Genomic DNA, 14,881 nt, shown 5'->3' on the forward strand with positions numbered 1-14,881 from the left:
CTGTGGTTCAGGCAGCCTTGCCAGGTGATGTCTTCCCAAAACTCCTCAGGTGTATATTCCTCCCTGATTGTGCCACCGAGGCCTCCTTCCCTTCAGTTTGGGACTTAAAACTTCCACCAATAACGTGTGAGTATGTGCACCCATGCAGGAACTTGTCCCGGAACTCACAACTGGAAACACCTCCCTGCTTGGCGCTGCCCAGAAGACTATGTAGATGGCCAAGAAACCGACTTCCATTATAAAATGTTTTTCTGTGTATACCAGGAAAAAGATGCTTAAAATCCCAATCACCACTTTATTATGTGGCAGTCACCATGGTGCCAGCCTCTGCCTTCCCCATGTCACCCTAATCCAGGGCTCTCCAACCTTATTCATGTTTGAGTTTTCACAAGTCAATGTCCATTAAGGCCTTGTGCTCCCCTTTTCTTCAATACAGGGCAGGGCCCATATAATTTGGGTCTCAAGAATTGGTGGTTGTCTCTTAACTGGTCCTGGTGAGGCGCACTCACAGCAGTGAGTGCAGAGTCCTGGGAGAGCACGGATGACGGAGGCTACCCCAAGAGGGGCTGGATGTAGGAGCAGAGACATTTCTTGATCTTTTACTCTGCAAACTGGTCCAAGAACTTGAGGTAGGCCTGACGCTGGGGTGCAGCTGCTGGAATGAAGTGGCCACCAGAGTGGGTGAGGGTGATGGCTCCGGGAAATCGGCTGGCCAGTTGCATACTCTCCTGAGAGGGGATGACTTTGTCAGCGTCCCCAAAAACATGCAGCGAAGGCAATGACAAGGGCCTTTGCAGGATGGATTCCTTGAACCCAATGCCCCGGGGACAGAAACCAGACACCAAGATGATAAACCGTGGCAAGGGGAAGCGGGGATCGCCTGCCTGGCCCAGGGCACACACAAGGGCTGCTAGCGCAGCCCCTTGGCTGAAACCAAGAAGGCCGTCAAAAGGCCCCAGCCTGTTCAGTGCCTGTGCCACCATCCCCAGTGATTCCTCCAGGCCCCTGCATACGGCGGGCTCTTCCAATGCGAAGAAAACGTCGGCCTCCTGCTCTGAAAACCACCAGCCTCGAGGCTGCTCCTCTGGAGGGCAGGACCCTACAGAGATATGAGGAAAGAGGATGGGATTAGGGCATGGGAGGCTCCAGGAAGGAAAGAAATGAGAAAGGGCAGGACGGTTCGAGATGACAGAAAGGAAAAGAGAGGGAATCGAGGCGAAAGTCTGGGGGAAATGAGAGGGGGTAATGGATTGGCCTGAACAGGAGACAGCGGAGGAAGACGATGAAGGCGGAAGCCTGGGAGGAGAGGCTGCAGTTTGAGCAAAGAGGGTATGGGCCGCGAGAAATGAAGGGTGTGGACTGGGTGGGAGGAATGAGGGTGGACGCAGGGTGGGGGATGCTGAAGGGTGTCGAGGGGGACGAAACAAGATGGAGAAAACTGAGTGCATTTCTGGAGCGGAGCTTGTCTCACCGAAGTCTGATCTGGCGCCCTCAGGGCCCAGGGGGTCGGGGACCGGGTGCGGGCCGCTGAGGCACACGAGCTCGGCGCGGCCCCGCAGCGCCTTCCTCAGCGCCCCGGTCTTCTCACGGAAGCCCCGCTCGCTCTGCCGGAAGCCCGCCAGGCACAGGACCCGCAGGGGTCGCTGCGCGGCCATTATGCCCGGCAAGGAGCGACGGAAGCACCGGAAGCGGTCTTTCCCCGAGCGGAAGCACAATGCAAGGGGCGGAACCAAACGTCGGCACCGCCCCGAGGGCGGGCCTCGGAGCGCCAAGTCGTTCCCATGACAACGGCAAAAGGCGGGGCGCAGCCAGAGCAGGGGCGGATACCTGAGGCCCGGGAGCGTGTCAAGGAGCAAGCGGCGCCACCTTCTCGTCCCTGCAGCTGCAGTCCTCGCAAGCCGCGGCTGAAGGGGGATGCGTGGACCCCTCCTGCACCTGAGGTCGCAGACTTTGGTCAGGGTCTCGCTTCTGCGACCCTGCATTTCCCTCCGCTCCGCTCCTGTGCATTTCCCGTCGCGGTCGCAGGGCGGCGGCCTCGGCTCGTGTCGCCAGGGAGGCGGCCAGTGCCCAGGCGCGGTCTCTCCTCCCTCCTGGAAGCCCCCGCCTACCTTCCCCCGCGCGGGCCGGCCCAGGGTGTGGGGACGCCGGTCCTGACCGTGGTTCACCGTCCAGGGCCCCAAGGAGCTGCCAGCGTAGAAGTCCATCGGGTAGGGCTGCTGCCAGGAAATGTCCCTCAGAGCCACGGCCGCCTAGGGGAGGGGAGGGAGTGGACAATAACATTTGCCAGGGTTTTTCTGCTCCTGGATTACTGAATTCAGTCCTCAGGACGGCCTGTGAAGGGCACACTGTCCCCTGCCACAGAAGGGAAATGTGTGGTTCAGAGAGGTTCAGGGCCTTGCCTAAGGCTACACAGCTAGGAAGTGACTCCGTTGGAGAAATCAAGACGGACTCCGGAATCAATGAACATAACGAAATGCTGCCCACCCACCCCACTCCACTCCAGACCTCACCCCACTCCAGACCTCACCTTTGAGAACCACGTCCAAAGCCCACTCTCTCCCAGAGCTTGGTGTTACCTCATAGGGTGTCAGCAGCGGCTTGGGGAAGGCTGTGCCCCAGTCAATGGAGAGACGTGGACACGCCACCTGCACCCACCTGGGAAGGGAAGCCAGGTCAGACCCTAGGAAGGGCCTCCTCCTCTCCCAGGCAGCATGCTGAAGAACATGACTGCCCCCAGCACACCCATTCATTAACAAGCTTTATGAATCCTAAAGTAAAGACAGTGACCCACTGCTGTTTGGAATACTGTATTGTTGTGTGTTTTCTCCTGTTTCCTCTGCCGACAATGAGCTTTCTAGGGCAGCTCACTGGCGATAGTATCCCCAGAACCAAATTTAGTACCTGGTACAGGGCAGGTGTCAGCCACCGCTCAAACTCATCTCACAAGGACAAATGTGATGTTGCCATTGCCTCTGAGCCCCAAAGTCCCAAAGCAGGTATGACCCAGTTAGCCCTCCCAGGGAGGTCTCTGTAAACAGTAAAATTCCATGACCATGGAAGCAATTCCTGTTGGCTCCAGCCTTCAAGACGAGCTGGCAAGACCCAGCTTCTAAGCTTCTTTAGCCAGTCATAGCCAGGCAGATACTCACACGTCCACCTCGGGAAGTAGGCTAAGCTTGCTGGGGAAGATCTCAGAAAGCAGCAGCCTCACGAAGGGAAGGCCCAAGGCTCGGAGTCGAGATTCCAGGTGCTGTTGGGAGAGGGAGGCAGGGTGGGGGGTCACCTGGGCAAGCAGCCAAAGCTGAACCTGTGGCCTACTGGTTTTCCCAGCTGTGTTCCCAGTCACTCCCCTCCTCCAGAGGCTGTCCTGAGCCCACTGACCTCCAGGATCTTAGGACTGCCCTGGCGGCCCAAAGTGCCCAGAATAAGGCCCCAGGACTTAGCTGAGCGGGCAGTGGCTATGGCTTCTTGGCGAGCAGCCTGCATGTGCTGGTGGTCATAGTGCTCTCTGGATAGGACTTTACTATATGGGTCATACCTGGAAAAGAAGCAGTCAGGGTCACTGTGGCAGCCGCTGTCGGGACCACTATTATGCACACAGCTCCTGACTCAGCCCCGTGGGCTCCCGAACCTTTAGGCCCCACGCAGGTAATTAGGAACAGAGGCAAGAGCGGGGATTGTCGTTAGGAAGATCTGTCCCACAACTGGAGCAGACAAGAGTGGGCGGCTTTAGGATCTCCGTGTAAACCCCAGGAGACGGGTAGGCAACAGCAGCCCTGGGGCTAATGCCAAGATCCAGGGCCCAAGTGCCTCAGATCCTTAGGGCTGGTGGGTTAGTGGCCAGGAAAGGGGGATGCAACCAATTGAGGACCTCAGTGGCAAGGAATCTCACCCCTCACCAGCTGGTCAGCCCAGCCCGGCCCAGCTCATACCGGTAAGCGGGGACATTGGGGTTGGCAATCATGACAGACTCCAGATGGAAGCGGCCATCTCCAAGATACCTGCAGGGGTGGAAAGGAGGCTGTAAGTGTGGTTTAGGGCAGCACAAGAGGCACTCGCTGGCTTAGAAGTCCACAGGGCTGGCCGGGCATGGTGGCTCATGCCTGTAATCCCAGCACTTCAGGAGACCGAGGCGGGCGGATCATGAGGTCAGGAGATTGAGACCATCCTGGCTAACACGGTGAAACCCTGTCTCTACTAAAAATACAAAAACTTAGTTGGGCATGGTGGCAGACGCCTGTAGTCCCAGCTACTGGGGAGGCTGAGGCAGGAGAATCACTTGAACCCAGGAGGCGGAGGCTGCAGTGAGCCGAGATCGCACCTCTGCACTCCAGCCTGGGCGACAGGGCAAGACTGTCTCAAAAAAAAAAAAAGTCCAGAGGACTGAGTTCACAGCTGGCTGTGCTGTGACTGTGTAAACTGGGACAAGACTTCATTTCACCTCTTGGAGCCTTGGTTTTCTGACGTGTGAAATAAGGAGTTTGAATTGGATGACTCTACAGTCCCTCTATTTACATAATGCAGTATCTAAGAACTGTCCCACCGCAAGCTTCTGGGGAAGAGTGAAGGCGCAGCCCGGCCGTGGTGAGGCCACCTGGGGTTCTAGAGCTCCTCATTTGGAAGTTGGGGAACACATTCTCCTTTGCAAGCTCAATACAGATGTGGACAGTAGTGTTCAAGGAGTCATCCACGCCAGCAGTAACCAACATTTTTGGCACCGGGAACAGCTTTCGTGGAAGACACGGGTGGGATTGGGGGATGGTTTCAGGATGAAACTGGTCTCACCTCAGATCATCAGGCATTAGAATCTCATAAAGATCATGCAACCTAGATCTCTGGCATGCACAGGTCACGATAGGGTTTGAGCTCCTATGAGAATCTAATGCCGCAGCGGATCTGACAGGAGGCGGAGCTCAGGCAGTCATGCTGGCTGGCCCACCCCTCACCTTCTACCGTGCGGCAGGGTTCCTAACAGGCCATGGGACCAGGGGTTGGGGACCTCTGACGTATGCTGTACATGAGGTTGCAGGACATACAATGGCTACTTTCTGCCCAGACTAGCTCTTGGGGCCAGTTACTGAGTTATAACAACAGCTACCAGATTTTCATTTTGTTTTTTTGAGGCAGGGTCTTACTCTGTCACCCAGGTTGAATGACTCGATCATGGCTCACTGCAGCCTCGACCTCCCAGGCTCAAGTGATCCTCTCACCTAAGCCTCCTGAGGAGCTGGGACTACAGGCATGGACCACTGTACCCAGCTAATTTTTCTTTCTTTCTTTTTTTTTTTTTTTTTTTTGGAGAGAACAGGGTTTCATTATGTTCCCCAAGCTGGTCTCAAACTCCTGGACATATGCAATTCTCCTGCCTTGGCCTCCCAAAGTGTTGAGATTCCAGGCGTGAGCCACCGTGCCCGGCCGACAGCTCCTGTTTATTGGACTTGTGCCTTCTATGTACCAGGCATAGAGCAAGTACCTGATGTGAATTAGTTCACGCAGTCCTATCTACTAATCCTCCAGGATGCGCAGAGTGTACCTCGTTTACAGAAGACAACAACTGAGGCTCAGGGATGTTAAGAAACTTGCCTGATATTAAACAGCTAGGAAGCAGTGTGTCTGAGGCTCAACCCAGGCTGTACCAAGTGTGCCCCCAGACGTGCTGTCCCTGACAGGAGCTTCCCAGCCCACGAAGACTCCAGAACGTGGAAGATAACCTGCCTGTGGCAGCTCCTTCTCTCCCTCTTGGAGACCACACTTCATTCTGATGAATGGCTAACACTCAGCGTGTCCCTCCCTCCAACATACACTTTGAGGCCCCCAAGGGTAGCGACTGAGTGACGCCGGCACAGGGGAAATGCCGCTCGGTGCTGCTTGGGGAGCAGGGCTGCCAGGTCTGGGCTGGGGAAGGCCCTGATGTGGGCCTGTCTGGGGCAGGGGTGTCAGGCCTGTGGAAACAGCCTCCGAAGCCCCAGAGGTGGGACCGAGTCAGGGAGTGCCCCTCCCTCCCTGCCATTAGCACGGAACGGGGCTCCCTTCCCTAGTCCCAGTCGGGGGAGCTGTCGGCTCTCAGGCTGGCTGCATTCACACAACATTAAGCATTTCCATTACCTAAAATAATTAGGCGGCAGGAGACACGCTGCTTCTGCTTGTTAGCTGTCCGGATGGTAAATTAATGGGGCTGCAGCCTGGGCGTGCCCATCCATCTTCTCCAATTATATTCCCACCATTTCCAGCCCACCCTCACCCCCCATCAGGCCCTCTGATTCCTGCCCCCACCCTGCACAGCCTTCTGGCTGATGGACTGGGCAGTGGAGAAGGCGACAGTAGACCTGAGGTCTGCTCCCTGTTTGGTCCCTCCCTTGCAGTGTGACCTTGGCCTCACAGGTAAGGAGCATTAGATTTGGTTTCTTTCCTGGATGATGAAGCTCAGGCTCCCTCCCAGGGTACACGCATGTCTCTAGGAATTACTTGGCCCCCATTTTTAACTTACACAACGGCCTCCACCTCTTTGGACAGTCGGGGGGATGTGCAGCCCAGGATCTCTCCAGGGGACAGGGGCTTGCACTGTGGGACACTCACACGATACTCGGCTTTCAGCTCCTGGGCGGCTGCCTGTGGGAATGACGAGGGAAGTGAAGCCAGTGGCTGGAGCAGGAGAGCCAGGGCTGAGAAACAGCCTGGAGCACCTGGGGATCCAGCAACAGCCGGAGAGTGGCCGCTGTCCACCCTGCGGGAGGCCGAGAATCCTCGTTCCACCCACCTGCAAGGTCGACACAAACTGAATGGTGCTGACCAGGGCAAGGGCAGTGGCTGGGGGAAAGGTGAGGCGGAGAGAGTCCAGGAGGTGGGCAGTGTCTATCCGGATGTCCACAAAGACGTACAGCACCCGGAAGTCTTGGGCAGAGGTGTCCATGGGAACTGTGGGAGGGAGGAGGTCAGGGACTGTTTGGGAAGGCAGGAGCAGCAGAGGGCCTGGCCAGGCTCAGGTCTCTGAGCAGCCAGGCCCAGTGGCTTCAGCCTGGGGGTAAAAGGACAGAGTAGGAGAAGGGGGGGTCACAGGTCCCCTAGAAGCTCCTTCTCAATCAGACTTCTCTGTCACCCGGCCGGGGCCCGGCCTGCTCTACAACCAACAGCCTTTCAAACACCTGCATCTGGGACACAGCACGGTTGCCAAGGCAACCAAATCCAAAGGAAAGATCCACCTGCAGAGCAGGAAGGCAGAGGCCACCCCAGAAACCAGGAGGGACCTCGTGTCTCCAAGCAGGACAAGAAGGCACTGCCATGGGGAAGATGAGTGTGTAGCCTGCCTCCCTGCCAGCCCCGCCACCGTCCAGGTGTCCTGGCCCCACCATACTCAGGCAACTGTGGCCGTAGTGCACCAGGAAGTCAGCTCCCAGGGCCCTCGCCGTGAAGTCATCCACACAGCAAGCCCCGTAGGTCACGTCACCCATCACCATCACCTCGGCCTCTGTGAACCTGTGGGGGCAGGGGTGGGGAACGGTGGGACAGGGACACAGGGAGTGAGGTAGGAGAGATCCAACCCTGGGAGGGTGTCTCAGGGCCCAACTCCTCTCTCCCTACCTCTCCCGGTTCCTCGGGTTGGCAGCTGCCACTTCTGCCAACAAAGAGTAGGAGGGGCACAGCTGCCGCCTCCCCCAGCCTGGCAGCCGCTCCTGGAACTGTTGCTGCATGAGGACCCTCATTCCTCTACCCAGGCTCAGGCTGCAGGAGGACCCCAACCTTCAGTCCAGCACACATGGGGTCAAAACACAGACGCCCCATGCCCTGACTCACCCACCCAGAGCCACGAGCATGCACACACACCCAAAGGTCCTCACTCCCTCGCTGAGTGCTGTGGTGGGCATGGGCGTGGCTGCATGAATACACACAGCCTCCCTCTTGCCGGGACCCTCACTCCCTCCCTAACACAGGCAGGGCCCTCTCGCCCGGACCCCCACTACCTCCCCACCACAGGCAGGGCCCTCTCGCCTGGACCCCCACTACCTCCCCACCACAGGCAGGGCCCTTGGTGCCCTGGACTGGGGGACCCAGGCACAGCTCCCCATAGTACATGGCACCACCTACACGCCTCCTGCGTCAGGAAGAGGAGGCTCTGGCCAGAACACTGCCGTGGGAACTGCTGCCAGGCCTGAATCACTGGGGGAGGGGGTGGGTGGGGAAGACCTTGCACCCCTGAACTCACCCTAGAATGGAGGAGAACCCCCTCTTCCTTGGAAGAGACTCACACTTGGGGCGTGGAGCCTGGCTCAGTGACTGGGGTGCCCCCATCCTCCCCCTGGGGTGTGACAGTGGAAGAGTTGAACTCCTGCTAGTCACCCCCTCCTCCACCCCCTTCCCCAAATCAGGCTGTGCCCAGAAGCAGATTATTCAGCTCCTTAGAATGCAGCCCAGGTGTCTGAGTCAGCCAGAGCACTTAATTTTTTATAGATTAAAATGTATGCAAATTGGCCTGAGCCCCAGAGAGCATCCCCAAGGGGCAAGAAGGTGGGAGCAGGGAAGTGAGTCTGTGGCAACAAGATGGGGCAGCAGGGGAGGGAGGGCAGCAGCAGGGGAGGGGGATGGGGGAGCAGGGAAGGGGGATGGGGAGCAGGGGAGGGGGATGGGGCAGTAGGGGAGGGGGATGGGGGAGCAGGGAAGGGGGATGGGGCAGTAGGGGAGGGGGGGCAGCCAGGGAGGGGGATGGGGCAGCAGGGGAGGGGGAGAGGGGAGCAGGGAAGGGGATGGGGAGCAGGGGAGGGGGATGGGGCAGTAGGGGAGGGGGAGGGGGCAGCAGGGGAGGGGATGGGGCAGCAGGAGAGGGGGATGGGGGAGCAGGGAAGGGGAGCAGGGGAGGGGGAGGGGGCAGCAGGGAGGGGGATGGGGCAGCAGGGGAGGGGGAGAAGGGGAGGGGGAGGGGGCATCAGGGGAGGGGGAAGGGAGCAGGGGAGGGGGCAGCAGTGGAGGGAGGAGCAGGGAAGGGGGATAGGGGAGCAGAGGAGGAGGAGGGGGAGCAGGGGAGGGGATGGGGCAGCAGGGGAGGGGAGGGGGAGCAGGGCAGGGGAGGGGAGCAGGGGAGGGGGAGGGGAGGGGAGCAGGGAAGGGGAGGGGTAGCATGGGAGGGGGATGGGGCAGCAGGGGAGGGGGAGCAGGGGAGGGGGATGGGGCACCAGGGGAGGGAGGGTGGTGGCAGGGGAGGGGGATGGGGGAGCAGGGGAGGAGGATGGAGGGGCAGGGTAGGGGGATGGGGCAGCAGGGGAGGGAGGGCGATGGGGCAGCAGGGGAGTGGGAGGTTCCCAGCATGAGATGACCTCCTCTTTCTTCGTTCCCCTCCCCTGTTCCTGTGCTGGTTCCAGATGGCTGAGCTCTCACCCTCCCCACCAAGGGCGGCTCATTGTATTGCAGAAACTTAGAGTGACAGGGGTAGGATGTAGAGGAACTAAATACCTTCTCCCAGGCACCTCCCCGCTCCAAACCCATCCTTGCCCTAATTCCCCAAATGTGCCTGAGGAAAAGGTGCCCCCCGCCGCCCCCCAGCGGCAGACCTCCTACTGACCACTCAGTGCATTTCAGGGCAGCTTGGAGAATTCTTAGGTTCCTCCCCAGGTCCTACCACCTGCTCTGGGCCTAGCTTTGAAGACACTGGGATTGATTTCTTTCTCTGTCCCAAATGTTTAGGGGAGGGGGATTTGCAGGGACAAGCAGGGCTCTCAGCAAGCTGGGAGACTTGTTTTGGGTTTTCCCTGAGTGTGTGTATGGTTGTGGGAGGGAAAGGGGGAAGGTGGAGGTTCAGAAGGAAAACATGCCCGCCACCAGGGCATTACCCACCCGGGTAATGAGCATAGGGGGTGGGGGAAACCTGGCTCACCCTCCTCTCCGGTGCCCCAAGCCTCACCTTTCCAAGATATCCACAATGGTGCAGGCAAAGAGGAGGAGGCCTTCTGGCATTTGCAAGGCCACTGCAAGACGAGCAGAGACATGAGAGGTGGAGGGCTAGGAAGGGGCTGCAAGGGGGACACTGCCCCATCTGGGCCAGGCAACCTCTCCGCCCCCACCCCAGCTCGATGGTCCCGGCCTCACCCTTCTTGGCCTGGGCTTGTTGGATCCTCCAGATGGTCTTGGGAATCTCAAAGTTGTAGTTGGAAGGCAGGGCCCGGACTGCGGCCTGCAGCTGGGGGCTCTTCAGGATCTCAGGGGGAATCTGATTGGCCACACGGCCCCGAGGGGCCCGACCTAGAATGGATATAAGGCCTGAGTTGGTGTCTGTCTTTGGCCGCAGCCAGATTGAGATGGAATAGGGAGCCCTTTTCAGGGCCTGCTGGTGCCCCCTCTCAAGCATAGAAATAAAAATTTTGAGTCATCTCAAGAAAAATCCCAGGCATCTTAGCTAGCAATTAGGGAAGCAAATAACCTGCTAAACAAGAAGATAATAAACAACAGTCAGAGTCGCGAGATGTCTGGTTCCCACAGAAACTACACGTAACACCTTGACATATATCCCTAAGTTGTTTTTCAGAAACCAGGACCCCCACCCCCCACCAGGTGAAAAATGCCAACTAATTGCTGTCATGTAAGACCTCAGACAGACTGAAGCCAGCAAATAGGTTAAGAAAGTTCCAGAAATTCCCCAGCCCTTAATTCACTTTAAAGCTCCCTCACAGCCCAGCCTTTAAAAACCGTCTGCAGCGGGGCGCGGTGGCTCAGGCCTGTAATCCCAGCACTTTGGGAGGCCGAGGTGGGCGGATCACGAGGTCAGGAGATCGAGACCATCCTGGCTAACACGGGGAAACCCCGTCTCTACAAAAAATACAAAAAATTAGCCGGGCGTGGTGGCGGGCGCCTGTAACCCCAGCTACTCAGGAGGCTGAGGCAGGAGAATGGTGTGAACCCGGGAGGCGGAGCTTGCAGTGAGCCGAGATTGCGCCACTGCACTCCAGCCTGGGTGACAGAGCGAGACTCCATCTCAAAAATAAATAAATAAATAAATAAATAAATAAAATAAAATAAAAATAAAAACCCTTTGCCTGTAAGCCATCAGGGAGTTTAGGTCTTAAGCTTCAGCTGCCCAGTCTCCCTGCTTGGTGCCTTACAATAAATGCTTGTTCTCTCCCTGCAAATCTCAATGTCAGTGTTTGGCTTTGCTTTGTGAGGATGGGAAGACCCAAGTTGAGTTCGGTAACAAGACCCAGCTAAGCTGTTAACTCCACCAAGTTTAAGGGCCAGATCCAGACAACCAAGGGGGTTGGCCCAGCTTTTGTTCTCACTGAATTCATCCTGAAGGTAGAGACAATTCATTAAGCCAGAAGGTAACCGGTATAATTTCCACGTTGTGAAATGACTGGGAATCGAAGACTTGAGCCCATGAATAGAACATGGTTCACCTTCTTCCTCAGGAGAGCAGAGGTGACACCAGGGGCTAAGGAGCAAAGAATGAGTCTGAGTCCATATACTGCTCCTTGATAGAGAACAGCCCTGTGGAAAACCTAAGTCAGTCTAGCCAGCCCAGCCAGCCTGGGAGAATGTCCCCCCTCTCCCACCTCCTGAGGACACCTTGAAGTTTTGAGCTTCTAATGAGGTCTATAAAAAAACCGTTAAACATGAATACTAAGTTAAAAGACTGCCCTCCTTACTCAGAATCCCACTGACTATGGCCACACTGTTCATTCTTTCACGCTTACCTCCCCTCATTTAAAAGGGAAATAAACATCATACATTTCACTGACTTAGCTGTCCCATTGCTCCTCCTTACTCTTAAACCAGGAAGGATGGAAAGAACACTTGAGTCAGGGTGGTGGATGTATCCGTAAGGACAGAAAAGTGACCTCGTCCCTTAGTGACCAGCAGTCTAGGGGGGGCAAAGACAGGTGTACACATAATTACAACTCCTGGAGTAAAGGGGAAACCGTGGCCCTTAGTAAGACTGCAACTCTTACTCTGGTCTCATCCTACTCTTAAGTAGGATAAAAAATAATAAGCTGAATAAACAATTCAGCTTATTATTTTTTAAGGCAGGGTCTCACTCCATCACCCAGGCTGGAGTGCAGGGGCGCAATCATGGTCCACTGCGGCCTCAACCTCCTGGGCTCAAATGATAATCCTCCCACCTCAGCCTCCCCAGTAGCTAGGACCACAGGCATGTGCCAAGACGCAGGGCTAATTATTATTATTATTTTTTGAGACAGAGTTTCACTCTGTCTGTCGGCCAGGCTGGAGTGCAGTGGTGCAATCTCGGCTCACTGCAATCTCAGCCTCTCGGACTCAAGCAATGCTCCTGCCTCAGCCTCCCGAGTAGCTGGGATTACAGGCGTGTGGTATCACACTCGGCTAATTTTTGTATTTTTAGTAGAGACAGGGTTTCACCATGTTGGCCAGGCTGGTCTCGAACTCCTGACCTCAGGTAATCCGCCCGCCTCAGCCTCCCAGAGTGCTGGGATTACAGGTGTAAGCCACCGTGCCCAGCCATGCACGGCTATTTTTTATTTTTTTGTGCATACAGGGTCCCCCTATCTTGCCCAGACTGGTGTGGAATTCCTGGGCTCACACAATCCTCCTTAGCCTCCCAAAGTGCTCAGACTAAAGGTGTAAGCCACTATGCCCTGCCCCCACAATTAAGCTTAGTTCAACCCCGTTATCTCTTTAGGAGCCACACAGTCTGAGGATATGAAAAAGCAAGAAATTAACTTATTCAACGAATATGTATTGAGACTGTACTATGTGCCACAGCTTCTGCTAGGGCCCCACACTACGATAAGAGGGACCCGCCCAGACATGAGGCTTCATCCACTGTGTGGGCGGCGGTGGGGATGGTCCAGTGGAGATCTAGTCTGGCAGGCTGGGGCCCTGAGACCAGATTTGAATGTTACCACTGCTATGGTTTTTGGTCAGTTGTTTCAAAAGCCTTGGACAATCAGCCTAGGCTTCCTAGGCCCATTACATATCCTCCTCTGACAGGTCCCTAGTGGTCGCTGGGGTGTAGGAACTGCTAACATTAGCCCTTCAATGTGTCCCAGGGACCAGCAGGCACCTCCTCCTTTATCACGTGGCTATGATGTGTTTACATTAACATTCCCCCAGTAGACTGAGATCTCTGATTCTAGTACCTGCACCCAGCGCAGGCCTGGCATTCGGTGGGCGCTCAGTTAATGCCTGGCGAATGAAACCTTATGCCTCTTCCCTGAAAGCATTCTCTGAGAGCGCACTCGTAAAATGCCCGCTGCAACTGGCCTGGCCCTTTCCCTCCCCGTCGAGTCCATTTTATCCGTCAATCTTCCTCCGTCCGTCTGCCCGCCAAGGCAAGGCTGTAGTTTCCGATTTGAGGATTAAGGGCCGCTCTCGGTCGCGCCCTAAAGCTGCAAAAGAGTGGTACCCCTGGGCTCCAGTTGACAGCGACCCCGAGCTGGTGACAGCGGCCCAAAGCGACTAACAGCGGGATCTAGCGGAGAAAGGCGCCGCCGCCGTTAAAGGGGGTTGGTCCTGTCCCTAATTTGAGGGCCCCGCCCCAAGATGCGAGGTCTGGAGGGCGCAGCGTTGCAGCACCCACCTCTGCCAGGGCCGTTTCGGCTGCCCTGCTCCGCTGCCCCGGACACAACCAGCGCCGCCATCACCTGCCTGCGCACGTGGTACTAAAAAGACAGCGCTGGAAGAACGCGGAGAGCGCAGACATTGCGATCGATCGCCGATCGGTCAGCGGGGGCGGGGGCGGGGGCGGGGACGGGGGGGGATATCCGCTGGGCGGGGCCATTAAAAAAAAGGATAAGATAGGGGCGGGGCTATAGTGGGCTCCACCCCAGCCCAGAATGCCGGGACTCAGGATTTCCCTAGTGGTCCCCGACTACGGCAGTTGCCCTCACCCTGCGACTTAGTCTCCCACTCCTCTCCCCGGCCGGGCACGAGCCTGGCACTCCCGGACCAGTGTTCTCCTATGTGCGAACTCCCTGCACGAACTCTGCAGGCCGAGTCTTGTGAAGGGGGAAACCCACCAGATGTTCCTTGAGCCCCCCTGCCAGTCTCCCCTCCTGGTAAGCAGTGGTCGGTCACCCAGCCGCCGTGTGGGGCCACGTTCCCTACCTAGGGGGACTCCACTGTCCGGCAGGACAGAACTCAGGGACCAACAGCCCAGCTCCAAGTTGAGAGTCTTGGTGCAGGTTTCTGGATCGCCCTTACCACCTTTTTAAATTATTTTTTTTTGAGACAGAGTCTTGGTCTGTCACCCAGGCTGGAGTGCAGTGGTGCGATCATGGTTCACAGCAGTCTCAACCTTCTGGGCTCAAGCTATCTTCCTGCCTCAGCCCCCTGAGTACCCGGGACCACAGGCGTACGTTCAGCTAATTTTTTTTCTTTTTTTTTTTTCTTTAGTAGAGATAAGGTTTCATTATTTTGCTCAGGCTGGTCTTGAACCTCTGGACTCAAGCAATCCTCCCACTTTGGCCTCCCAAAGTGCTGGGATTACAGGCATGAGCCACCGCACCCAGCCTTTATCATCCAGCGTGTAGACCCCGTAGAAACTGCCCCTCTGGGGAAGGCCCACAGCCTGAGGGTGCTTTCCTGGGAGGGTGGGCAGTCGAGGACTGTGATGTCTAACCCTTCTGGACCCTGGCCAACCTTTGCCCTGCCCCTCAGGGCTAGTCTTTCTCCTGATCACTGGCCAGAGCTCCAGAGACCCCAAAGAGAAGACAGCCAGTGAGACGGCTTTGACCTTTGGAAGAGCAAAGTACCTGCAGGACTGGCCCTCAGCAGTCTGTCCCGTGGAACAATGGTCTTTCAGGGCTGACGGTCTACCCAGCCCCCTGGCATCCTCCTCCTCTCTCTGCGGTGGTGCTGTGAGCACAGCTGGTCCTTTAAGTCAGCTCTGTGGCCTCAGGCTCCCCCAGAGGCCCTCCCTGCTTGG

At 56.9% G+C, this 14,881-nt stretch overlaps 2 protein-coding genes across 8 annotated transcripts; both read right to left on the reverse strand.

The window, feature by feature from the left end:
• Window positions 1–275: 275 nt before the first annotated feature.
• On the reverse strand, window positions 276–13,653 carry DPH1 (diphthamide biosynthesis 1). Of its 7 annotated transcripts, XM_030799855.1 has the most exons (14): window positions 13,535–13,606; window positions 10,075–10,227; window positions 9,890–9,953; window positions 7,579–7,719; window positions 7,352–7,473; window positions 6,758–6,915; window positions 6,488–6,609; window positions 3,933–4,001; window positions 3,382–3,538; window positions 3,150–3,250; window positions 2,577–2,655; window positions 2,109–2,249; window positions 1,828–1,935; window positions 276–1,099 (listed from the first exon to the last, which is right to left on the reverse strand). In XM_030799855.1, exons 1-13 carry the CDS (start codon window positions 13,593–13,595, stop codon window positions 1,846–1,848), a joined length of 1,458 nt encoding a protein of 485 aa, XP_030655715.1. In that variant the 5' UTR covers window positions 13,596–13,606; the 3' UTR covers window positions 276–1,099; window positions 1,828–1,845. The 7 variants fall into 7 exon arrangements, with proteins under 7 accessions (XP_030655715.1, XP_012356920.2, XP_030655720.1 ...); XM_012501466.2 differs by lacking the exon at window positions 7,579–7,719 and having other exon boundaries at window positions 13,535–13,653; XM_030799860.1 differs by lacking the exon at window positions 7,579–7,719 and having other exon boundaries at window positions 6,791–6,915.
• OVCA2 (OVCA2 serine hydrolase domain containing) lies at window positions 282–1,713 on the reverse strand. The gene is made up of 2 exons (XM_030799861.1): window positions 1,472–1,713; window positions 282–1,099 (listed from the first exon to the last, which is right to left on the reverse strand). Exons 1-2 carry the CDS (start codon window positions 1,653–1,655, stop codon window positions 600–602), a joined length of 684 nt encoding a protein of 227 aa, XP_030655721.1. The 5' UTR covers window positions 1,656–1,713; the 3' UTR covers window positions 282–599.
• Window positions 13,654–14,881: the final 1,228 nt, after the last annotated feature.

This window comes from Nomascus leucogenys, chromosome 19, assembly GCF_006542625.1.
Source record: "Nomascus leucogenys isolate Asia chromosome 19, Asia_NLE_v1, whole genome shotgun sequence".
In the NCBI taxonomy this organism is placed as follows: Eukaryota; Metazoa; Chordata; class Mammalia; order Primates; family Hylobatidae; genus Nomascus; species Nomascus leucogenys.